Source organism: Pyrgilauda ruficollis, unplaced genomic scaffold, assembly GCF_017590135.1.
Source record: "Pyrgilauda ruficollis isolate IOZ18807 unplaced genomic scaffold, ASM1759013v1 scaffold62, whole genome shotgun sequence".
Taxonomy (NCBI): Eukaryota; Metazoa; Chordata; class Aves; order Passeriformes; family Passeridae; genus Pyrgilauda; species Pyrgilauda ruficollis.
In genome coordinates this window covers 3,162,339-3,187,304 of record NW_024527933.1, presented here as the reverse complement: position 1 = coordinate 3,187,304, position 24,966 = coordinate 3,162,339, and the positions used below count along the sequence as shown (strand labels likewise).

Genomic DNA, 24,966 nt, shown 5'->3' with positions numbered 1-24,966 from the left:
AGGACCTAATAATATGTTGCTCCATTGGGAAATAATTGCACCTCCCAAAGACATTTAAGAATACAAGAATGAATATATTTTCACTTCTTTCTCCATAAGAATAACCAGGACCCCAGGTTGAGCAACATCCTGGAAGAAGCTTAATAAAATCACCAGTCTGAAGGTGTTTTAGCCAGTAAAAAAGAGCTATTAAAAAAAACCAAACAATGGTGCAAATCAGTTTTTGACTCCTTGTGGCAGGACGCGAGGAAACGGAGTGTGACACAGGTATGCAACAGATGTGAGCGTGCGTCCAGTGCCACCTCAGAGAGCAGCACAGCACAACCAAAGGGAGCCAAGGCTCCGCACCCGCTCATCTTCCTATTTATTGGAGGGGCTTCACTAGAACTCTGGTATAATTTTTCTTTGAACTAATTAAAGCCAGAGGTGGCAGTTTCTTTATGAACACCGTGCTACCTTGTGGTTGCCTCTCAGAATACACACTGCTATTAATAGCTGTAAAGCACTTAAATGTATTATGCAGCACTTTTGAAAATGTTAAAATGTTAAAAAAGAAATGTCAGGCTAAATTCAGTAACTCAGTGATTTGCTTTGTACATGGCAAATACCTCACAGGGAGAAAAAATAAAAATCTTCAGCTCCTGACCCTGCGTGAGGCTTTCAGAAATGAGATGCATCCATTAACCCTTGCTGGGAAGTGACAGAGTGTCTCCATGCAAACTGAGGATTCCTCCTCGTGCTCTCTCCCATCCAGCCTCACAAAGTCCTCGCTGACTGTACTGAAAACTACTAAAATGTAAATAAATACATAATTCAATATAAAAATTATTTAAGTATGGCATGACTTGTTTCTGAACAGACATGACCTCCTCACCTCTGGAGGAAGACAGTGATGAAGCCATCACGGCAATTCCCACACCCAGGTAAACTTTGGTTTGATCAGGAAGAATTAAACGCCAGCACATGACCCCATCGGAGGCAGCTTTAAGCACCTGGCAACTGTCGGACCACAAGACAATGCAGAGCCCTAGGCAGAGAGGGGGACACCTCTGCTTTAACTGCATCTCAGACCCTTCCTCGAGCTTCCAGTTTAGAATTGTTTGAGCCGTTCCCTCCGAGAACAGCCTCCGGAAAACAGGCTACAATTTATTTTCACGTTTTCTTTGCTGTAGCACACTAAGTAAAGCCTGCACAGACATTTCACCTCAACTGGGAGACCCTGAGTGAAGGTCCCCTTCCAGGAAGAGTTTTTGGTGGAGGTGTGGATCCATCTCCATCAATCACTCAGAGCATTAATCGTGTCCCTCCCGTGCTGCTGGGCTGGCAGGAGCTCGCCTTTGGGCAGGCAGACGCCTTCACTCTTTGTTGGCTCCCAGCGATCTCACAAAAGAGAGGTAACTTGAAAACTTCCTCGACTTCTTGCAGCACAAATGCAGGACCCCAGCTTACAAGTGATCACTGAAACACCCCGAAAGGTTTCAGACCAGAGCCTCTTGCCAGGTTCCCCCTCGCCCGCGAGACGGCGGCGGCCTCACAAACACGCAGTAATCCCACTGCTGAAAGGACTCGCGTTTTCTTCGCAGCTCACCTCTGACATGTGGCTGACTACACTTGCCTTTCCAAACACTGAGGCTAAGCCCTCTGCAAATAAAGTGACCGCGGGACCTACGCCTGCCTCCTTAATTGAAATGTGCCTCCTGCAAATGTCTGAACACGGAGGGCAGGTTGCTCTCTGCCTGCGGAGCAGGACGGGCAGAGAAGTTTAGGGAAAGGCAGGAAACAAACACAAGCCGAAGGAAAGGGGCTACGAGCCGGCCGAGGTGGAACGTAGGTAGGTGGGAAGGGAGAGGGATCATTCCCCTTATCCCGGGTAATATAATGCAACATAAAGCAGAATCAATCTTAATATTCACAACACAGTCAATACCCTAGTGCTTAGCTGTCAGCAGGAACTGAAGTGGATCCCCGGTAGCAAAGAAACCCTTGGACATAAAGCACCATAATTCACAGAGAACCGCTCACTCCGGGCTCCACAGCTCAGATTTGCAATGATTTCACGTTGGGTTGTTTTCGTCCAGGTTTGTTTTTTCAGCATGGAATTAAGCAGAACGTTATTGAGTATCACATAGAGCTAAAAAGCCAGGCAATGGCTTAAGCTATATGTGAATAATTGGCTGTTCATTTCTAAATTCAGTCATAATAAATGTTTTTGTTATTGTTAAATGTTCCTACTATTGTCAAACGCTCTTATTCTCATTAAATATTATTTTCACCAAATGTCCTTGTTCTCGTAATACAAAGCAGAATACTTTGTAAATTTTCTTCTTTAAACAAACAAAAAATTCTATAAATTCAGTGATGCGAAAAAATTGCAAAAAAATCTCCTAAAATGCCCACAAGAAAAAGCACGGAGTTTATTCCTGTCGCGTTAATGCAGACCAGAAAAACCCGCACTTCTGAGATGAATTTTGATAATTCTGGCGTTTAAAAACCCGGCGCCCGGGAGGCGCCGGAGCAGCGCCGGCCACAGGAGCGGGGTCGGGGCGCCCACGGCGGGGCCGCCTCGGGTTCGGCCCGGCGCGCCCGCCCCTCACAGAGCTCACGGTCCGGTCCCGGGTTAAAGCCCGCGGTCACACGGCCCCGGGCTGTCTTTCACACACCGCCTGACGGTAACGCGGCAGCGCGGGCGCTCCGGGGCCGCGGGGGCCGTGAGGGGGGAACCCCCGCGCCATTTCACGGCGCTCCGCCGCCTCACGAGCCGCCGGGTGCCCCCGGCCCCGCGGGGCTCCCCCGGCCCGGCCCGGCCCCCGCCCCCGGCGGCGTGAGGGGCGCCGGGCCCGGCGCGGCGCGAGGCGGGAGCGCTAAGATGGCTGCGGCGGCGGCGGCGCGGGCGGCCCGTACCTGTTTTCTCCTTGATCTCGCAGAGGACGCTGAACAGGGCGGGTTTCATCCTGTGGCAGTTCAGGGCGTGTTTCCTGCAAGAGAGCACAGGACAAGCGGTTAGCGCCGGGCTCCAGCAACATGGCGCCTTCCCCAGCCCCGCGCTGCGGCCGCTCGCCCCCCGGCCGGGGGTCCCGGGGCCGCGGGCAGCGAGGGCCGGCCGGAACCTCCCTCATCCCGCTTCGCTTTCATGCGGAATTATCTTTGTGCAAACACCGCCCGAACGAGGGGGAAAAACCACCCCCCTCGTCCCCGTCCTGCGATATTAGAACTGATTTATTAAGGAGATTGGGGAGAGGGGGGGGAGGTGTACGGAGTTAACATTGTTTTTGTATTTATTGTGATTTAACACAGCCAGGGTTTGGTTTGGGTTTTATTCACACACACACACCCTCTCCTGCAGCAATATTTGGTCAGATTTATAATTCATCTGCTGCCACTTTGAGACAAGAAAAGAAAGAAAGAGGCAAAGTTGTACTTTGAGGGACGGCCGGACAGACAGACGGATGGACGGCGGCGCAAAGGCCGGAATCCACCGGACAGCGTCCAGCGGCCGCGGGCAGGGACCAGCCACAGCCTCCCGCGCACCACGGCAGAACCATCGCATACTTCTACATTTATCATATCTATTGTTTTTTTGTTAAGGAAAGAAATCATTAAATAGCAACTTGGCTCTGCCTTGGCTGCTGGTAATTTCTCTTACGGCCCCAAGAAGTTACTCTTAATTGTGAGACTCCGGGTCTCTGCAGAGGAGCAGGAAGGAGAGAAACAAAAACCACACACACACACCAAAAATAATTTAAAAAAATAATAATATTAATAATAATTTTTTTAAAAGACAAGGTTTAATTAGACGAAACCAACTTTGCTTGTGCCTCATCCAGGCTTTGGTCAGTGATGGTCATGATCTGATGGAGGATGTCGCCGATGTCCTGCTTCCTGCCGTCGCCGTCAGCCCCTTCGTGTCCGTGGGGAGGCGGCAGGGCCATGCCCCCCTGCACCGAGTGCCCGGCCAGGTTCACGCCGGCCAGGGTCTGCAGCATCCTGGACTGATCGTCCATGGCTCCGGGCCGGGCCGCGCTCCGGGCGGTCACGGCAGCGCCTGCCCCGCTCAGTCCCAGTGCCGCGCTCCTGACCGCGCTCTGCACACACGCCACGGAAAAAGGGAAAAAAAGCCAAACAAAACAGTAACAAAAAAATGTAGTATTTGTGTTTTGACCGGATCTCAGCTGTTTATTCCACTCTCTTCTCCTTCCCAGGGCAGTAAATCACTCTCTTCTTTAGTTACAATCTTCTTTCATCATCATCATATTGGTGCCTCGGATAAATGAGCTGAGCAGATTTCTGTGAGGTTTTCCTGGTACAATCTTCCTCCAAAGCTTTTTTTTTTTTTTCCTTTTTTATGTTTATTGTTGCTTTTTATGTCTTTCCCCACTTGTCCAAAAATCTTCTTTGCAAAAAGGCAAAATTAAAAAAAAAAATTAAATACAAAATCAAAAAAACTCGCTTTCAAATCCTTCAGAAGTTGGGAGGGTGCAAACAGCAAAAACCACAACAAACCAGCGAACACCCCCACCCCCAAATTGCAACATAAAAAAGCCAAGAAAACACAATCACAGAGGGAAAAAAAAAATTAATCGCCCTCCCCCCCCAAATAACAAACGATCCCAAGTCTGTGCACGGGGGTGAGACAGCAGCAATCAAAAGTTTGAACTTGTGCAAAGAAAAGAGCGGAAATAACGGGGAAAGAACTGTAAAAAAATTAATTACACACTCTCTGCAAAGCAATGTGCAAAAATATCGGCCCGCCGGAATTTATGAGCCCCGCGCCCGGTGCCCGCGCGTGTTTTATGTTGTTTGATGGCCGCTCCGGTGAGGGATTGACAGGCTGCCAACGCCACTCACTCACCGCAGACGTGTCACCCTGTGAAGGAGCCGAGCGGCGCGCGAGAGGGAGCGGAGCGCCGGCCCCGCCCCGGTCCGCGCGCGCGGCTCTCCCGCCGGGCCCAGCGGCGCCCGCGCTCCCGGGGCGGGCGGGAGGCGTCGGTCTCGTAGCGGAGCGACGGGCGCGGCGGCCAATAGCCGCGCGGGGGGGCGGGAGCTGGCGGCAGCGTTGGCCAATCAGCGCGCGAAGGGTGGTGCCGTGCCCCCCCCACCCGACCTCGCGTCCCGCCCCCGGTTGAGGAACTTGCGATTGGGCCGTTCGAACGGTGGAGTGGGTGGGGCGAACGGCCCGGGCCCCGCCCCCGTTGCCGTGGTGACGGCGGGCCTGGGCCGCGCGGTCCCGCCGGGCTGGGCCCGGTACCGCCGAATTCCCGGGGGAGGCCGGGCCTGCCCTGGACCGGCAGCTGCGGCCGTGCGATGGAGTACCGGTACCGCCGAACTCCCGGCGGAGGCCGGGCCTGCCCGGGACCGGCGGAGCCCCGGCGCAGCATGAAGGGTCCCGGGCCGGCCTGCCGCGGCCCGTGCCTTGAGCGTGTCCCCGCGGAGGAGCTGCGGGACAGAACAGGAGCCTTTGGCACAGCCCGCGGCTCAGACCGTGCGTTACCGGGGCTAACTGCAAATTAACTCTTTGTAAATGTGCACAGAACCGCGGAAATGGGAAGAGAAAAAAGCACAGGCACCAAGGGTAATTACGAGCCCATTCTTTAAGAGCTTACATCGTGGCCACCCCTCCTCAGACTCCTCTCGCGGGACACTGCCCCGTGCACTGCAGATTCCTTCCGTTCTGCTCCGTTCTGCTCACGCTTCGGGCGGTGTCCAACACAGCCGCCCCCATAGAGACCTCTCAGGAGGTCCCATGCAATGAGGAGTCCCAGCAGCAATTAAAACCGTCCTTAATTGGCTGTACATGCTCTGTTTGTGATGGACAATCTCAGTGGAGCCGTGCCCGAACTCAGCCCTCATCCTCTGCCCTTCCTGGTGGTGTGGCTAATGCCCCAGGCTTGGCATGGGCCAAGCAGAGCTCCCAGTCCCGCCATTCCCAGCTGGCACCGCCATCCCACACCCTCACTCGGGCCCTGGATGTCACTGGAACCCTCTGACCAACCGGCCAGGGTCAGGTGTGGCTGGTGCACACAGAGATGGCTCCTGGTCAACAGATCTGTGCTCTCACTGTCCCCCCATGCAATCAGTAAATTCATTCACATTTCAATTACTTCACATCTTAATTACTCCACCATTGTCTGTCTTGAGCCAATGAGTTTTCAGGGCCATCCAGTTTTACTAAGAATGTTACCCCAAAGGCATTTTAAATTGGTATTATTGTGAATATTTCACAGATGCACTTGCATTTGTCCCCGGAGGGTGAAGTGTCACGGATGGAATGGGCAGTTCCCCCAGCCCCTGACCCTGCCAAAGGGGACAGGGCTCCCTGGCCCCCGCAGGGCCTCACCACGTCACTGGACTGCTGTTCTGGCTGATTTTCCGTACAGTTTTAGGAGGCTGAGTCCGTTCACCCCAGAGCTCTGGGCTCTGCCAGCTGCAGCCAGGCACTCCCAGTGAGCTGCCCTGTGCTGGGGCAGCTCCAGCCTTGCCCTCACTGCACTGCCAGCCACTGCTACCTGCTCCTCCAGGCCCTGGGTGGCACTTGTGCCACGCTGTCCACTGTCCCTCTCAGAGGCAGCGGCTGAGACTGCTTTCCTCAGGGATTAACAAGTCTCCTTACTTCCACAGGAAATTGCAGAGGCTGCACCAGCGAGTCTGGAAAGGTGATGGGGACACACGGCCAGCAGGCCAGAACAGGAGCCCTGGGAACAGCTGGGAACAGCTGCAGGAGGCCGGGGAAGGCGGCTGGGCACCCCTGCTCGCCCAGGCTGCCGTGTGGAGCCAGCCCGGAGCGCCGGGGCCGCTGCTCGGGGCCGCGGGCAGCGCTCGGGCCGTGTCCCGGGCAGCAGCGACCGCGGCTGGCCTTCATCCCCTCGTGTCGGTACACCGAGCGCTGCCCGCGCGCTCTGCTTTAAACGCCACCGTGGTTTTATTGGAAATAAGAACCGCAAATAAAACTGGTGCGGCCCCCGTGAGAAAAGCCCCCTGTGTGTCGCCGTGCGGCTCCGGTGAGCGCCGCGGGTGTCCGCGGTACCGACCCGGGGCATCCCGGGCCGGGCGGCCGTGCCCAGCGGCGCCCGTGCCCCGCTGCCGTGCCGCCGCAGCCGCCTCCGGCCCGGGCCGCTCCGCGCCGNNNNGCTGTGACCGGCGGCAGCGGCTGCCAGCCTGCCCGGGACGCGGCTCGGGGGCACCGGGGCTCTCCGGGAGCGCAGGCGGGGCCGCTGCCGCGGGGTCCCGGCGGCGGGGCGGGAGCGGCGCAGCGCGGGGCTAACGGAGCGGGGCAGGCGAGCGATGGGTGGCGGGGGCAGGTGAGCGCGGCTGCAGCGGCAGGGACCGGCACGGTCCGGCGGAACCCCCGGGATGCCCTGGGATGCCCGCGCCCCGGGGGAACGGGAGGCACGCGGCTGCCGGGGCGCTCCGGCCGGGTGCCGGCCACTCCATCCCGTCCCGTCACATGCCCCGTGTCCCTGTCGCACGCCCCCTGTGCCCGGCTGCGCTGAGCAGCACCGCACCCCAATAAATGCCTTTCGGATGGGGCTCTCGGTCCGGCACCGCCTCCCGCGCCCTCCGAGCTGGGAACACCGCAGGGCTCGGGGGGAGCGGGAGAGGTGTCCGGGAGACGTGGCCATGAGTCGATTTCCGTGCTGGTGGAAGTTTGGTAATTGACTAAACAGAGATGCCGGAGCCAAGCTTGGGTATCCTGAGTGTGTTCTACAGGGTTTTAGGGGTCGGGGGATTATCAGGTAGATGCAAGACTGGGAATTAGACTCTCTCAGTTACTTTTCCAAATTCAGAACAGCTCCATTCACGGACACTTTTTTGGGTTAGATTAAAAATAAATTGAGATCAGCATGTACGTATAGACTTGTACAGAAATAACTGAAGCAGGGAGAACCAGTTTAGTCAATTTCTGTATCAGTCATGTTTCAGGTCTTTGTTGTTACACCCTTTCCTCATCTGTTGGTTAAATTTACACCCAATTGCAACAAGTAACAAATGAAAAATAACAAATAACGAATGTTAAAATAACAAGTAACAGCTACATTCTTGTTGTGCATTTCCTTTGGATCAGTGGAGGCCTCGGCAGGTGGAGCGCCTGGCGCAGGGATCTGTGTTCTGTAGCACGAAATTTTCCCGACCGTTTGAAGTTGTGAGCGTGAAAAGCACACACCTGTATGAAAGGTCAGTTATGGTGACAAATGGCACAGCACAGGAGCAGCGTTCTGGTCACATCCCCGTGCAGGAGCAGCCCATCTCCCATGTGGCCGCTCTGTTTGGAGATCACACAGTCACTGAGGTTGGAAAGAACCTCTGAGATCATCGAGTCCAGCCTCTGACTCACCACCACCACCTTGTCAACCAGGCCAGAGCGTGAGTGCCACGTCCAGTCATTCCTTGCACACCTCAGGGCTGCTGATCCCACCCCTCCCAGGGCAGCCCTTCCAACCCGACAGCCCTTTCCCTGAAGAAATTCCTTCTGGTATCCAAAATTCCTTCTGACATCGAGGGCAAGTGCCGCTGGCTGGAAATGGGGATGGAGCTCAGGTGTTTCCATTTGTTCAGGTGCTGGCAGGGGCAGGTTGGAGCCGTGGGCAGAGCCCGGGGGTGCTGGTGACACTGCCACACACCCAGGGCTGCCCCGGGTGCTGTTTGTGTTAGTGCCTCTGACACAGACCCCAGGCTGTTTTAGTATTAACTCTGTGTGTGTGTGTGAGCTGAGGAGCTCCATCAAACTGTGACGCCTTGTTGGTCACTGTCAGCTCAGTTTTTATCCCACACAGCACAAGGGCAATCCCTCCCTTGTTTGCTTATTGCCTGAGAAGTGTTGTATCTAAATCCATTATTGTGAGAGCAAAACAAAGCTCCTTGAATATATTTTGTGTGCTCTTGAAAGAGACAGACCCAAAATTAAAAGCCAGAGGAATAAGGGATTCATCTTTTGCTGAAGAAATGTGAATCTGTCCAGTTCCATTTGACATAAAGCCCCAAAGGGGCTGAAGGTCTCAGGCATTTTTAAGTAGGTCTGATCATCATGAGTGTTTCTTAAGTCAGAAGCAGCTTGCATGCTGCTATATTTAAAAAAAATAAGATTATGATCATGTTTTTAACACAATAAAAATATTTACATGCACTCAAAAGCAGAATGGCAACAGCCTAAAGAAACTGGCCAGGACCAAAGTGTTTGTTTTGCCAGGTGCTGCTGTTTCAGGCACACCCCCTGGCTGGCAGTGTCAGACCACGCTCCGTGGTGCTGCTGCATTGCTGTGCTGCAAGCCCCTGGGCTGGCTGCACCTGCATCGTGTCCCAGGCTGTGTCCTGGCTCAGGCAAGGCAGCTTCTGTGAGCCCGGGCACTTCTGTGTGTGTAAAACCCAAGGAGAGCAGCATCTCTCACAGCAGCAAAAAGGTAAAATGGTGAAGCTTTCTGGTTCAGTTTTTTTGAGATTGAAGCTTGTATTGATGTATATGAAATTTATTAGGTTTTTTAGGCTCTTGAATATCACGCTGAGAACTGTGAAAATAGAAGCTCTAGTCTGATATTGAAGCACTGTGCTTTCATTCTCCACTCTACAACAAGATATTTTATTTATCACAGAATCCCAGAGTGGTTTGAGTTGGAAGGGAGCTCAAAGCCCATCCGGTCCCACCCCTGCCATGGCAGGGACACCTTCCCCTGCCCCAGGCTGCTCCAGCCCAGCGTCCAGCCTGGCCTTGGGCACTGCCAGGGATCCAGGGGCAGCCCCAGCTGTGCCAGGGCTGCCCACCCTGCCAGGGAACAATTCCCAATTCCCAATATCCCATCCAGCCCTGCCCTCTGGCAGTGGGAGCCATTCCCTGGGTCCTGTCCCTCCATCCCTTGTCTGTGGTGTCTCTCCATCTTTCCTGTAGACTCCCTTCAGGTGCTGCAAGGCTGCATTTAGGTCCCTCCTGGCCCTTCTCTTCTCCAGGCTGAGCAATCCCCATTCTCTCAGCCCTTCCTTGTAGCAGAGGTGCTCCATCCCTCTGATCATTTTTGTGGCCTCTTCCAGACCCGCTCCAAAGGTTCCTTTAGGAATGTTCAAGCTCAGTGAATTGTCTTTAAAGCATTTTAGACATATGAGTGGCAGAAAGTGTTCCATGGAAAAGCACCTTTGTTGGAAGTCTTCCTTCCCAGCTTTCTGTGCCGAAGTCCATCAGCTTCACCTTCTCCTGGACAGGGACTGCTGTTCCCCTGGAAAAGAGTGTTCAGCAGGAATAAAAGTGAAATGAATGTTACGTGTTATTTACAAGGCCCTCTGGTTTTGTTTTGTTGTTTTAGAGCCAGCAGCAATTAAGCCTCGATGACGAACTCAGATATTTTTTCCGCACGGCGATTCTCCCACACCCGTGCCGTGAAATTGGGTCGGGGGGCTGTGGGTCACCCCAGCGTGGCACTGCAGCTGTGCCGTGTGTCAGGGAGAGCCCGCAGACAGCACGGGAAGCCAGGCTTCACCAGAGACACTGGGAATGAAGAGAAGTGTTTGCGCGTCTTTAGATGCGGCAGAGCCGGGCAGGAGCGGCGCTGGGAGCGCTGGATCCCGGCGTTCAGCACAATATCTGAATGAAAAATGACAACACTTTGTCATCTGTTCAAATTGATATTGCACTCTCGGCTGTGACAGCTGAAAAGGCCCACAGGTGCCATATAAAGAGGTGACCATGTTGTCATATTTCATTTAGGCATCCCTCTGCAAAGCCATAATTACCTAATTAGGTTGTTAATTAGGAGATTAGCATTTCGCTATATTGATAGAATGCTCTTTGCAGGCACGAGTCTAGATACAGATTTGTCTGCCCTAATTTATAATCTCTGCGTTTTTTATACTTATTTATTTGCTTAAAATCTTGATGCAAGATTTCTCAGGTTAGCAGAGAATCAACTTGTCTGCAATTAAACAAAGATTGGACAAGATCAGGAAAGAGAAGAGTGAATACTTCCCATACATACCCCAGTATTTTCTTCCCCCCCCACCAAAGCTCAGTAATTAAAATATTGGAATTGGTGTCATTTGCATCCTGATTAGTGTGACAACAAAAGTATAGCCAAATTCCAGGCAGTTCAAAAATACAGAGCTAGTGCCAGATTGATTTACAGGTCTGGAAATGAACAAATAATTTGTTGGAAGTTGTGTGTAATGTAGTGTTTGCTCATCGTAACTTCCCAATTCCAGTCTCTCTTGTGAGAGAGCCTCTTTATATGACTGTAAATGATTATTTCCTTTTTAATGATAGGACCAGAGTGTGAGTGACAGCTTCTGCAGATAAGTATTCACTCTAAAACGCACTTGAGCTTTTGCTGAAACATAAACTTGAATGTTCGTGTATTTCAGTCCACTTTCCTTTATCCTGCCTGCCCAGGACCTGTCTGTGTTTGAGGGGGTTGATTATTTTTGCTGCTGCAAATGCAGATAACCAGAACCATTTCTTGTGCAATTGCAGACAGAAGTTGACTGGGAAATTATTTCATAGACCCTGAATCATAAATTTTGAAGTATGTTCGTGTCGTCCTGTTCCTGCTTATATGATGCTGGGGAAAAATCAATTTTTAATTCTAATCTGCCTATCTTTTTCATTAGTTTTTAAAGATCACTTTGAAGAGCTACAGTCAAGGAGGTGTTTGAGTACAGGGACTGTGGAAGCCCTTGAATGATAACATGACCTGCAATGGTATATAATTTTTCCAGCTTGCTATTTGAGTTTGTTAGCAATTGTTGTGGATCCAAATTGTACCTTCCACAAGTTGTGTCTTTGGAATAATCTCTTTTACTTTGAATAGGGCTTTAATTGTTTATTACTTCCTTAAGGAGGATAGTAAATTTAAACAATATTAAAATAAACAAACAAAAAGCCAGAAACAAGCTACATCTTTGCAGAACATGAGGAAAGAAGCTTCTTTTCCCCTACTTCTTACTTTTATAATTTAGAGAGGAAAATACATGACAGGAATTAGCTTGAGAATTTTGTGGGGAATTTGGAATTGCTTTTAGCCATTTGAACTGGAGGACTCTTAAAATCATTCCATCAAAATTGGTGGAACTTCCAAGTTGTAGCTCTTTCCTGCAGCAGAACATTTTTAGTTGCTGACAGGCTTCTCTGATTTTATTGTTTCTTGTAGCTTGTTTAGAAGTCTGTGTATTTCAAAGCAAGAAAGGCAAAAATATCAACCCTTCATGTGAGGAAAATATTTCCTGTAAGGTGCCATGGAAAGGTGGCACTGTCATTTTAGGGACACATTCCTGAGTCAGAGATGTGCTGGTGGCACCACGGGACTTTTGGTGGAGCTGGAGGTTCTGAGCTGGAGCCTGTGACCTTTTGGGGGCAGGTACAGGGTGTGAAAGTGCCTGCTGGCCAAGAGGAATCTGCAGTTCTGCTGGAAAATGTGTCAGGACCCGCAGGAGGGAGCAGGGCTGGGGCAGGGGTGGCACAGAGGGGCCCTGCCCCACGGCTGGCAGCAGTGCAGGTGAGACACCTGCCCTGGCTGGTGCTGCTGTGGGGCAGTGACAGGGACGAGCCACCTTGTGCTGTGCAGTGACAGCGAGGCATTGTGTCAGACTCACTGTGCTCATTTCAAAAGCCCAGGAAATCCATTCTGAAATAGCTGCCTTTTCCCCAAAGTGAGGAAAGCTGCTCTCAGCATTTTTCACGCTCAAGGTCAAACGTTTCCCCTGCAAGCAGCAGGAGCGGGGCTGACACATGGCTGCAGTCCCCCCAGTCGCTGGGTCCAGCACGGAGCTGCTTCCAGCTGTGCCTGCTGCTGTCTGCCTGACACGTGGTGGGCAAGGGGATGGATGGAGGGATGGCAGCCCTGAGTTGAGCTCGTCCTTTCCCCTGATCCCACACTCGCTTTGATATCTCGTCGTCACCTCGTGTAGGTTAACGTGCAGATATGATACTCTGTGTGGGGTTCGGTGGGGAAGCAGGAGAGCCAGGCAATCTTTATTTAAATAATTGCAGTACATCAAGCAAGCAGGAGGGTCACACGAACAGTTAGCGTGTTGTGATGATGAAGCTGCCTCCCGAAATTCAGCTGTGTTCAGCTGTGTGTTCAAGGTGCAGCCTGCACGGCTGCAGATCCTTTTCCAAGACCTTTGTGTCACCTCCTGGCAGCGGAGTCGTTTGTTAGCACGCTCTGCATTGCTCATTGTGTGCAGGGTTATGAATGAGCCTGATCTGCATAAAGCCCTGCTGCCCTCGCTGGGAGAGCCCATCCCTGCCATAAATATAGCCGTGGGGAACTGCAAGAGCAATACTGCTGATAAAAATAGTAGACGGAGATGCAGCTGTCTGGTGCTGCCACAAAGTTCCTGTGAATCCTGGCGAGGTGGTGGTGCAGTTTGACATCTTTGGGGATGCTCTGTGCCTGCACAGACTGAGGGGGGGCTGTGCTCCCCCGGGCCATGGCAGAATCACAGCAGTGGGGCCAAGAGGGGAGAGGGAGCATTCAACCCTGGGGTGTTGGTCAGACAAGGTGCAGACAGTTAGATAGGTGAATAACAAAGATCAGAAGAAAGTGAAGATCTCTGTCCACCTGTGTGATGATCACAGGTGTTTGCCAACCAGTACATCATTAAATCCCAGCCTGTGCATCCTGTTGTACAGAAACACCCAACTCTAAAATGTTGGAGACTTCACACTGCTCCCTTCAGTTTTAGTGTTTGCACAGAGTATGTTTGACAGCTGCCTGCAAAGTGCTTTTTTCAGTGGTAGGATATTATTTGTATAGCACAAGTATTAGAAGAACATTTATTTCTTGGTTAGGATTAAAGGATGTGTAAGATGCTGATGCTCAGATGGTCCCTGCATTCCGTTAAATTTGGCTCCTCCGTGAGGATGTGGTGATGCTGTGTGGGTGTAGGAGTGCAGAAGGGCTGTGCTGGCAGATCTCAGCAGATCTAGACATTGGGTTTGGGTCTGTGATTTGCTGGAACCTTCAAGGTGTTTGTGTAAAGGTTTATAAAACTGAACTTTGCTTCTTTGAGTTCTTCTCTCTCACTGGAAGTCGCTGTTCCTTGGAGTGGGTCTGTGCCTTTATCAACAGGAGAACTGGTTAGAATTCTGGAGGCTACAACTACTAAATATGGCATCAAAACCTGGACTGAATTTGGGGGTCTGACCTTTTTTGTTGTTTTTTGAAGGGTATTAACTGTTCAGAGAGTTTTCAGTTAGCATTAATGTGTTGATAAATTAGCTTTAACGTACCTTTTTGAAAATTCTGAAGAGGAGGAAATAAAAATACATTTGTGTAAAAGTAGTGTAGAATTTCCAGCACTTTCTCAGCGTTCAGGTTTATGGGAGAGGCAGTTGCACACGTGCACTTGGGAAGAAGCTTGGCTGATTTAGCACAGGACTGTTAATGGCAGGAAGTCGGGGTGCAGGGTATAAAGGTAAAACTCTCGCATCTGCTGTTACATGTTGTTAACTCCCTCAGCAGACATTAAATCATTTCAAGTACAATAATAGTGTGGGAGGTAAATTAACTAACCATTAACAATCTTATAAATACACAATTAACATGCCAACATTTATATGACACATTGATGGGGCAGCAGTAATTTTTGATTGGGAGTTTGCAGACCTTTCCGACGCCCGAGGCTGTTGCTTATTTAAACAAGTTTTTCCCAATCGCAGGTACACGTGGCCTTTCCTAATCAGTGAGTAGAAATAATTCAATTTAGAGAACATCCTCAACATGTGTTTTGCCGTGTCCATAGGCTGTGCTTGGTTGTGTCTGTGTTTTTCAGGCCCCGCTGTGCTGGTCACGCTGGGGCAGGGTCAGAGCCCCGGACACTTCAGTCCTTTGGGTGGGACATTTGCCTCGTGGCCTCTCTACCTTCTTTGATGGAAAGAGTCAGAAAATTAAAACAGAGTGTGGAGTTGTGGTGCTCTGGAGCCTCTGGAGATCCCATCCAAACTCCCACCCCAGGCAGGGCCAGCAAAGCTCCAGGCTGTGTCCAGGTGGGCTTTGGGGGTCTCCAAGGATCCTGCTGGAGTGAATTTCACTAGTAGCAGAATTTATAGGGACAAAAAAGGGAGCGTGGCAAAACGCATTCACTGGTCCTGGAACAAGCCTGGCTGGTCCTTTCTGCCCCTTCCCTCTGTTCAAATATCCTGGAGAAGGCCAGCTGCCTTCAGCAGAGTTTCATGGGAAGTGGCTTTGTGTGATTTAAGCAGCGGTTTTGCAAGCAGCAAGGACAGGAGATTGCTGGTGTTTCTGAGTTCAAAATCCCAAACACACACATGCAGCTCTGTAAAGTGTTTTCCTCTGGTTAGAAAAGCAGTGGGGATTCCAAACTTCAGTCTTGCCCTGTGTGTGAGCTCAGACTGAGCCCCCTCAGGTGGAGGTGTCCCAGTGGCTCCTGCTGCTGCTCACTGATGGACTCTCTGCATGAACAGGCATAATTATTTTTTTCTTTTTAGGTTATTTTCAGCAGGTAATTTTTTGATCCAGCTCATCCCACAGCTCCACTGCCAGCTTTGGGAGATGGTGGAACTCCTGGAGCAGGTCAGGCAGGGCATGGAGCTGCCCCTTTCACAGTCAGCCCGGGCTTGAATTAGATTGGCATCACTGCAAACCCACAGCTACAGAAAAATCAGATAACAATGTGAGCGTGGTTTGGGTTTTGTGGTTTGGGGTTTTTTCCTTTTCCTTTTTGCCCTCTGCTTTGTTTCAAAAGGCCACTTGAGTGCTCTGAATGAAATATCTTAGGTAAGTGGCAATTACTGTTCTTAAAGTGCTTTAGAGCTCAGGCGTGTGGTATTTGGTCACAGAGCTTTCTGTGTTACAGCATTGCCCTGTGTGAAGCACCGTGCAGCAGCAGATGTTCAATATTCTGCCCTGAGACACTAATCTCTTCATGTTTAAAGCTTTTCCTGGAAATACAAAACCTGAAGAGAGTCTGTAATAAGGTACTCAAAAAGTTGGTGTGTAGACGCAGAAGCAAAACAGAAACACAGTTATGATGGGTGAAAAGAAATCCAAAACGCTGTCAGTTTTGTAAATGGATCAGTTGGAATAGGCAGATGTTTCTGCTCTGGATTCCCTTGCCATCCTCCTGTGTGCAGCCCTGGGGGGTGTTTTTCCTTACAGCAGCCACGTGTTGCAGAGTGCTGGGACCTGTCTGTAGGTATCTCTGCTGTCCTGGGACTCAGGTTTCGAGCTGTCCTCCAAACCCCCTGCTCCTTACACGGATCTCAGCAACCGGTGTGGCACAAGCGACGTGGCAGAGTCGAACAGCTTGCCCTCAGCCTGTCAGGCTCCGTGCATCCCAGCGACCTTCGGCGGCGGGGCTCTGGGCTTCTCCTGTCCGTCCCTGCAACGCCGTGTCCGTCCTTCGCAGGTGCCCACGAGGCAGGATGGAGAGGAGATAGTACAGCGAGGTGGTGGCCCTGCGGCAGGATGGCTTTCCTGGACAACCCCACCATCATCCTGGCGCACATCCGGCAGTCGCACGTGACCAGCGACGACACGGGCATGTGCGAGATGGTGCTGATCGACCACGACGTGGACCTGGAGAAGCTGCAGCCCGCGGCCGCCTTCGGGGACGGCGCCTCGGAGCCGCAGGGCAGCAACGGGGACGCTCAGGGCTACGTCTACTCCCAGTCCGTGGACATCACCTCCAGCTGGGACTTCGGCATCAGGCGCCGATCCAACACAGGTGCGTGGTGCCAGCCCGGGCTTTGCTTGTCCTGCCTGAGGGACAGACCCGAGCGGGGCTGGCCTGGCGTCTGCCACGCTCCCTTTGCGGTGCTGAGCCCTTCTAGAGAAGGATACACAGCGATTCAGTTACTGTGGTGTGCTGTCAGCCCAGCCTTAATTGCTGTTTTACCTATTCCTGTGCAGGGGAACGTTGAGGTAGTCAGTTTTGTAGATAGAAAAAAATTCAAATTGCGGAGACATCAAATCTAAATCCAAAGTACGTGAACAGTCTGTGATATCTCTATTGTTACTGTCTGGAGGGGTGTTAACTTTTGAACAGGATAGTTATTTTCTGAGAAAAAAATCTGCCTAGTGAGGCATCAAATGTATTTGTTATAAAAGAGAGGAATGAAGTTTGATGTGAGCCAGCAAAGGGAATGATTTGTCTGTATTTTGTCTGCTGAAGTTTTATTTCTGATAAAAACCTTGAGCTAGGGTTTAAGGTACCAGATTAGGAAGTTTAAGGGTGAACACCTATGCAAAATACACTCATTTTGTCATGGCTGGCAGAAAGCTCTCCCATGTGGTGTTTCATATAAGGGATATCCAGGCTTCTGCTTAGACCTGGGGAATATTATGAACAGGAGTTCTGTGAGGTAAAATACAGAGGAGAAGGTTGGTGTGCAGTGGTCAGTACTGACCTCTTTTTCCTGTATCTGTATATTTTTTTAAATGATTTCTGCAGGTATTATAACACCACCTAGAGCCCAGAAAGCACCTCTGTGCTCTGCTTCACCAGGAAAGTGTGTGTGCTTCTGCAGGTATTATAACACCACCTAGAGCCCAGAAAGCACCTAGAGCCCCAGAAAGCACCAGGAAAATGTGTGTGGTGTCAGAGACACTGAAATGCCTTTTCCAAGTAGGAAGTTGTGAGAGGTGCCAGAAAAGCTTTGGCACTGATCTCCTGTGGCAGAGTGAGGTTTGGAAATGAACTGAGATTACAGCCCAGCCTGGCAGGAGGCTGTGCTGGCAATCCAGGCTGCCCTGGGCTGGGGCACTTCAGCCCGGGTGCAGCTCCTGAGGAAGGAGAGGCCAAGTCTGAGGGTTTATAGATTACTCCAGAAAAGGATTCTGAAGGATCATTTCACCCAGGGAGCAGACTGGTGGAACAATCCCCATGTGAATGATGGTTTGAAGGCATTTCAGGTGCCAGCTGGGGCATGTTCCAAGGTCAGGGGTGCCAGGAGCTCTGGCATGCCAGGAGGAGAGGGCAGTGCCAGGGGTTGCCAGGCGAGCAGCACAGTGCCCAGGCCAGGAGCAAAGGCTCAGCTCAGGGCTGACCACTAATGAAACCCTTGGGCAGCCACCAAACTTTGGTTTTTCACCCCCAAAACTGTCCCTGGCTGCCTGTGACAGCGAGCCCTCAGTAATTCCCATTTCTAGCAGGTGCTGGCCATTCCATCTGGTCTGGTAGCACGGTCCCAGTGAAATGGTCACTTCTGATCACTTAGGTGATTTAGGTGCCTCCACTTGGCTGGAGGAGCAGGGTGGGTCAGGGGAGGTGCTGCCTGTGCTCTTGGACATTTGTTTTGACAGGGGGTGGAAATACCAAACAGGATAAAAACGTGCATTGTCTTGTTTCTATTCTGTGGTTTTTCCTTAATTCTTTGTTTACCTGTTCATCTAACAGATTATATTTTATTATATTATTATTTATTTCTATTTTCTGATAGCTCATTTGGAAAGGAAGGGTTTTGGAAGGTAATCTTGAGTTACAGTGTGGGCAGTAACTAGTACCAATGTGGAGCTTTTCTTTCAGAATAAAATACCTATGCTACAACAGTGTTTTCTCAATATTTAAACTTATGAGAAGGGATATATTTCTTATTTCATTAAGAGGAAGCTACCTAGAGGTATTCAGGTTCTAGCATGGTGTTGTTAATGGGAGATACTTATCAAAGTCCCCGTTTGTGCTTGCACCTTCAACTGCTTGCTTCAGCTGTTCAGCTTCAAAGGAGGATTTTTTTATCAGTTCCCTCACTGACAGTTTTTATGGAGAAAAAAAAATTACTTCCCTGTCCACAATTCAGTTCAAAGACCTAAATGTAAAAGAATAATAACAGAAAGGATAGAAAATGCTTATTAATGTTTTTTAATTGCTGAAAAGGCTCAGGGAACTCCACTTGTATCCAAAAATTGTCAGAGTCATTTAGCATTTTAGAATCTCTTCTACAAACCCATTTTAGTTAATGAATTATCTCAATACATCAAAATTGCTAATATGTCCAGCAAATTGTTTCCTTTGGGGATCAGCACTGTCAGTTTTACTTCCCAGTCTGATCTGCTTATTTGGAGTGCATGATATCAGTGCTTTCTTGGGGTCATTGTCTCGGGTGGCTTCCATCAGGATTTCCCCCAAGGAAGAATTACAGTTAACAAAAAAGGTAATTTAAGTTGTTGTCTGGTACCCTGGGCTGCAAGTTCTTTGGTGTCAGAACTATTTGGGGCTTTTTTTTCCTGACCATATTTTGGAGTCAAAATATATGTAAAGAAATATTATATTCATTTTAGGATTTGACTAATGTTGTGAAGATACAAATCATTTCTTTTACTACCTATAAACTGTTTCAGCCTACTGAAGGAAAAGCCGTGCTAATTTATATCGCTTTGACATTTTATAATTTTCATGATTTTTAGATAAAGGATTTTATATTTAAAACTTTAATAGTCTAGTCTGAGTTCATTTATCTTTAATTTTTGAAACGGGTAGAGTAATTCATAACAGTAATTTTATTCCTGTAATGTAATATTCACTTCAGTTCATTTGTGCATTAAAATTCCTTTAAGACCGTTATTAATGATTTATATAATGAAATGTCATATTAATCACAGAAGTTTTCACATTTTATTATTCTCTTCCATGTTAATACTATCTTTATGATCTCTATTAATGTTTTATATCCTCTAATTTCAATTATAAATCAAGAACATTTTCATGTTTTTGTTGGTATTTGCTTTTCAGGGGTGCCACCTTTAAAATTTTATGACTTTTTCCCCTACATATGCAGTATAAAACATCTTTATTCATATAAAGGTAGTTAATTATGTCTTTGTTTATAGTAAACTTTCATTGACAAACTTATAGTTGTAATATTTCTTTTCAAGCTCAGAGACTAGAACGTCTGCGGAAAGAGAGACAAAATCAAATAAAATGCAAAAACGTTCAGTGGAAAGACAGAAATACTTCTTACTCAGGTAAAATAAAATATCTCTTCTTTTCCTACTGTTTTTATCCCTGCTGTGATGGTTACAGCATTTGCAGTTTGTGATTTTCACTGCCTGGAGGAAATGCCAGTGCTTTGTGCTGTCAGGGTGCCAGCCCTGGCCACGGCACTCAGGGGGTTAACAGGGCAGAGGGGAGTGTTGGGCACCCACTTGGGGTTAGGGGCTATGGGGTTAGGGAGTTGTGGGGTTAGGGAGTGGGCTCTGCACCCCAAGGTCTCCCTGGGGGCTCAGGGTGTCTGTCCCCTCAGGGGCTCAGAGGGGCCTGGGAAGGGCACAGCCCTGGTGGCACTTGGCAGAGCCCTGGTGGCACTGGCAGTGTGGCACAGCCCTGGTGGCAGTGTGGCACAGCCCTGGTGGCACTGTGACACAGCCCTGGTGGCACTTGGCACAGCCCTGGTGGCTCTGTGGCACAGCAGGGACAGGAGTGGCTCTGCCCAGGTGTCTCTCTCCAGATGCAGCATCAGGGCCTCCAGGGCACTTCCAGCTGCATTTGGCACATGGTGCCATGGGGGATTTTGGAGAGTTCACTTGCATGGAATATTTTTGTGGCTACTTTTTTAGATAAGGTGCAAATCTTAAGGAATAAAGAGTATATGTATGATCTGCTTAAATGCAAGCATAATAAGTGCTGGCTTGGCTGATCTTGCCTTTCCTTGGTGAAACTGTTATCACTGATTTCTCAAAAATATTAAATTCTGGTTTTGTTAATTATATAATTAAGTATTTGTGACTGGATGTTCTACATAGTTTAAATTGTAGTATGTGAAATTACAAATCTGTCTCGATTTTCCTATTTTAGAGCTCCAGCTAGTTTCTATTTCTGTTGTACTTGACAGACATTCAAACCTTTGTATGGTCTGTCATGCCTACTTCTTTCAAAATTTGTGTATATCTTAATGAGGTTCCTCTGTAATCTCCCTTTTTTTGCCTGATTCTCCCTATCTCCGTGGCTGCCATGTGTTCTCCAGCCCTGTAACATCTTTTTCAGAGGAGTGAACAAAGCTGCTCACACGAGCAGCAGGGTCTCACTAATCCTTAATTCAGTGTTCAGCTGTGCTGGATACCCCTGCTAATGCATGCTGAAATGTTTTTGCCTTTCTCCTCCTGTAAGCAGAGTTGTAGCTTTTAAAGGTTAATCTACCATAACCTCCAACTCTTTGCTCAGTTTTATAGCCCTTGGCCAGGGATGCTGCACATCCCTCCTGTGTGTCCTGCACTCTGGGCTGGCTCAGGCTCGGCTTCCTGCAGCCCCTGCTGCTGCTGGGGCTCCATGGCCACCTCCCCTTCTGTGCCCATGCATCTTACATTCCTTCATCAGGACATCCTCTGTGCCTTTGCATCTTACATTCCTTCATCAGGACATCCTCTGTGCCTTTGCATCTTACATTCCTTCATTTCAGAGCATACAAAATGCAATTTAACGATGTGTCAACGATCCTTCCCAAGTCTTGCATCCAGCCCATACTGACATGCAGAGTAGCTATAGATAAAAACTTGCTTTTTCACTTGTATGAGTAAAACCATTGTAGTGGATTCCAATGGCCTTTTCAAGTGCCCAGGAATTGCCAGTTAAAGGTAATACTCCAGCATAATGCTTTAGATTTTTTTTTTTTTTTTAATTAGGTACAAGAGCTTGTTGAAAAATAAAACAACCTAATGGAGTTAAAGTGGCCACATTGAAAGGGATTAAATCGAGCTTTTTTGGTTAACTGCAGCCTCTCACAAGCCCGCTGGGGATCTCTCAGTGCCAGTATTTAGCACCTCTGCCAACTGCCTGAATTTTAAGGCAATCTGCTGATAAAAATAAATGGAGCTTTTGACTAGTTATCATTTGACAGGTTTTAATTTTGCACTCTGAGGAACGAGCCAAGTCCCTGCGGATCAAGTGCCGGGTCATTCCCTGTCGGGAACAGTTCCCTTTCCCTGGAGAAGCAAGATGGGATCTGTGAGCTGTGGGGAGCCCCAGGGCAGGAGAGCTGGGCAGGATGAGAGGCAGGGATGGATGGAGGCTGGGGGCTCTGCTTGCTGGGTGGGAAAGCTGGGCCAGCTTCAGGCACAGCTCCCTGCAGCCAGAGCCCTTGGTGCTGCTGTGCTGGAACACCCTGTCCTCATTTCACAGTGCCTTCTAACACAAGAAGTCCTATTTTCTAGGGTTTTTTAAAGTAAATTGGGAGTTGAGCTGTTGGTGGAAATTCAGCTGTGCACTTTCTTCACGTTAAAAGGCTTTTAGGAGCCTTCACAGACCACACAAAGACTCCTGAACTTGCATCCCTTTGTTTTTAGAAAGCTTTTTCTGTTGTTATTGTTCAACTGCTGATGTGGAATGGTGGTTTCAGGCTGGACATTTTTAAGAGGGGAGGCTGTATCCAGCCCCCCAGGAGGAGCAGAAGTGCAGAGCTGTCCTGGGGCTGGTGCCAGGGCTGCAGCTGGCAGGGTGTCCCTGCAGGGCAGGGCTGCTGTGCCAGGCTCAGCGGCAGCTCTGCTGCTCCTGTGGCAGCAGCTCCTTTCCTCCGTGTTCCCTGCTCCTCTGGAGAAGGTAGGCAAGCAGAGAGACCAGGAATGTGCCATTCCCTTGATTGTTTCCTGACCCGAGTGGGTCTCACACTCATCAGCTCTGTTCTCTGTACAGGAGAACTCACCTTTTTCTCAGCTTAAACAGGAGCATCATTCAGGCTTCTTAATGGCTTCATGTCTTTGGGCTATGAAAGAGTGGTGGTAGATGCTGCCCTGCTGAAGCATTTGTAGGTTTATTTATTTGATTTTGTGCTCCCTCTTATGATGTTATCTCTCTGTGGTGAGCAGCAGCCTCTGTGCGTCTCCTCATGCGATGCCTCTAATCTCTTTTCTGATCTGCAGCAGAGGAGCTGAGCTCACTGTTTGAAAAGAAGAATTTTAGGGTGAAATCCCCGTGTTCTGGGAAGCAGTCCATCCTCTCTGTGCGACTGGAGCAGTGTCCCCTGCAGCTCAACAACCCCTTCAATGAGTACTCCAAGTTCGACGGCAAGGTGAGTGCCCGGGCTCTGTCGGGTGCCAGGGGTGCCCTGTGCCCAGGCCAGGCTCTGCTCCTGGCCTTTGGCTTCTGCAGGCTCCTCTTGGACTCCGTGGGGCCGTCAGGTGTTGGCACTGCTTGTCTAGAAACGAGCAGATGCAGTGGTTGCAGCTTCAGCAGAGCCATTTCTGCTGTTTCCATTACAAATTCTGGACTGAGAATGAGGCTTCTCTGCCTTGCTGTTCCCTCCTCCAGCAGGTCAGGGAGGTGCACCTTGGATGTGACAGAGGCCTGGCACGTCTCTCTAGAGCTGATGAGACCCTTTGTACAAATGATTGATTATTTGGCGTTTTAAAAAACCCCAGAACTGTTCTGTGTACACATCACAGCACTTGCTGAATATTCCCTGATCCATGTCTTTGTCCTCAGGGCTCTGCTGAGGGTGGGAGCAGCCATGGTCTGTTTTGAGGGTGGGAAACTCAAGTATCAGTGGGTAGTATCCGAGGCAAAAAGGAGCACTAATCCTTGTATTTCTGCACAAGTGCTGATTTGTGTAGCACGGGGAGGAGACTGGCTGCAAACCTGGCAGGTCCTGGGGTCAGGAGATGGATCTGATGGTGCTCAGACTGGGGATAAATGTCTTCTGTGTACTCCACATTGTCAGATGTCTCTGTCATCAACTCTAAAAACTGAAATATAAACATTGGTGTGATGGATCATTGTCATATTGTTCCAAAACAAGGATAAATACTCCGCAGATCTGTTTTCTGCTGGGTTTGTTTGTGGAATCTCCTGTGGGAGGATGGAGTTTGAGCTTCATTACCATCGTGATGGAAGAATTTCATATTCTGTTAGGTGTTCTTGAAGTGGAAAGTCAGATCCATAATTCCAGAGACACTTCTAGGAGTATCTGGAATATTTCTGAAATGGTAACCTTTAGACTATGAAACTCATGTGCAAAAGCTCCTCTGTTGTGATTTTATATTTATTAGCATGTGGCAATTAGTGCTAACTCAGGTTTTCAGAATTCCTGGCCTCATTAATGAGTGACAGCAGCACTTTCAGGCTGACAGCACCAAGAGGCCTTTTTTCTAAACTCTGGGTTTGTTGTTCTTGTGCCACGAAATTTCAGTTGGGCAAACATTTAAATGAGCTCTCATGTCACGTATAGGGGGAGTAAAAATCAAATACTTCTTTATTAAGAGAATTCTGTTATAATTCAGTCAGAAACTTGAGATGCTTCAGCATTTTTCATTCCCTTTTTGGTAATCCAAGCTAATCTTTGCTGTATTAATTGTAGTGGTCTATAATGCACATTTTAATTTTCACCTATTGAAGTCAGACACATTTAGCAGGGGCTTGGGCCACTGCAAGCAAGTGGCACTCTGTCAGTTTGAGAGGGTAAGGAAACACCTCAGTGTCACTCAGCTGTGATTTGCAGGGTCTGATATGAATCATTTCAGCTGTGATCTGCAAATCAAAATGCCTTCTTTACCATCCCAAATAATTGAATGTGCATTTTGTTAGAGTATAATGTCACTCTGTTAATTTTAACACCATTGTTTCTGTTCCTCTGTTAGGGTATCAATAGTTTGCATACAAAGTTCATTCTCTATAGCTCTGTATGTATTATCTGGTTCAATGCTTGGCTGACCATCTGAGATGTAGAAGAAGCATAACTCCAGTTGTGAGTTATTTTACTTCAGTTCTCCTGTATTTTCAGTCAGTAAAAACACCAAAAATCATCGGGCTCTTAAAAATTATTTTTAATGACATATCATATGTCTTGTATTTATTTTTATTGATAATAGATGAACAGCATCTCACAGAAATATAATTCTTTCAGGGAATAGTGCATGACTTATTTACATAATTAACAGAGCCATGTATCTCTGGGGGAAATGGAACATAATTGGGGAAAGGGGGGGTGAGGAGGGGCTGGGGGCCTAATTAAACATGTCTTAAAAACCCCCTGCTTAATGATGTATTTACTCAGGGGGTCAGAGGGGCTCTCAGATCTCTCAGCAGGTCCGTGCTGGGGTTTGGCAGGGC

The 24,966-nt window shown here is 49.1% G+C and overlaps 2 protein-coding genes and 1 long non-coding RNA gene across 9 annotated transcripts in view; 2 read left to right on the top strand and 1 right to left on the bottom strand.

Moving 5' to 3' along the window:
- Positions 1–4,918, bottom strand: part of PBX3 (PBX homeobox 3) — a 100,716-nt gene extending 95,798 nt beyond the window's left edge. The window contains exons 1-3 of one of the 5 annotated variants that reach the window (XM_041483940.1): positions 4,850–4,918; positions 3,805–4,387; positions 2,902–2,975 (exon numbers count right to left, since the gene is read on the bottom strand). In XM_041483940.1, the coding sequence (XP_041339874.1) occupies positions 2,902–2,975; positions 3,805–4,001 (271 nt within the window). In that variant the 5' untranslated portion in view covers positions 4,002–4,387; positions 4,850–4,918. Of the gene's footprint in view, positions 1–2,901; positions 2,976–3,804 lie in introns of all 5 variants that reach the window. The other 4 variants (XM_041483939.1, XM_041483941.1, XM_041483938.1 and 1 more) reach the window with 4 other exon arrangements.
- LOC121362438 lies at positions 2,428–3,618 on the top strand. Its single transcript, XR_005956503.1, has 2 exons — positions 2,428–2,999; positions 3,344–3,618. It is a non-coding gene; the product is annotated as an uncharacterized LOC121362438 (long non-coding RNA).
- A 3,130-nt stretch (positions 4,919–8,048) lies between the features above and the next one.
- The window catches only part of MAPKAP1 (MAPK associated protein 1), a 78,162-nt gene continuing 61,244 nt past the window's right edge, over positions 8,049–24,966 (top strand). Inside the window, exons 1-4 of one of the 3 annotated variants that reach the window (XM_041483934.1) lie at positions 8,049–8,169; positions 16,342–16,659; positions 19,806–19,895; positions 22,782–22,930. In XM_041483934.1, the coding sequence (XP_041339868.1) occupies positions 8,163–8,169; positions 16,342–16,659; positions 19,806–19,895; positions 22,782–22,930 (564 nt within the window). In that variant the 5' untranslated portion in view covers positions 8,049–8,162. The remainder of the gene's footprint in view (positions 8,170–16,341; positions 16,660–19,805; positions 19,896–22,781; positions 22,931–24,966) is intronic. The other 2 variants (XM_041483933.1, XM_041483932.1) reach the window with 2 other exon arrangements.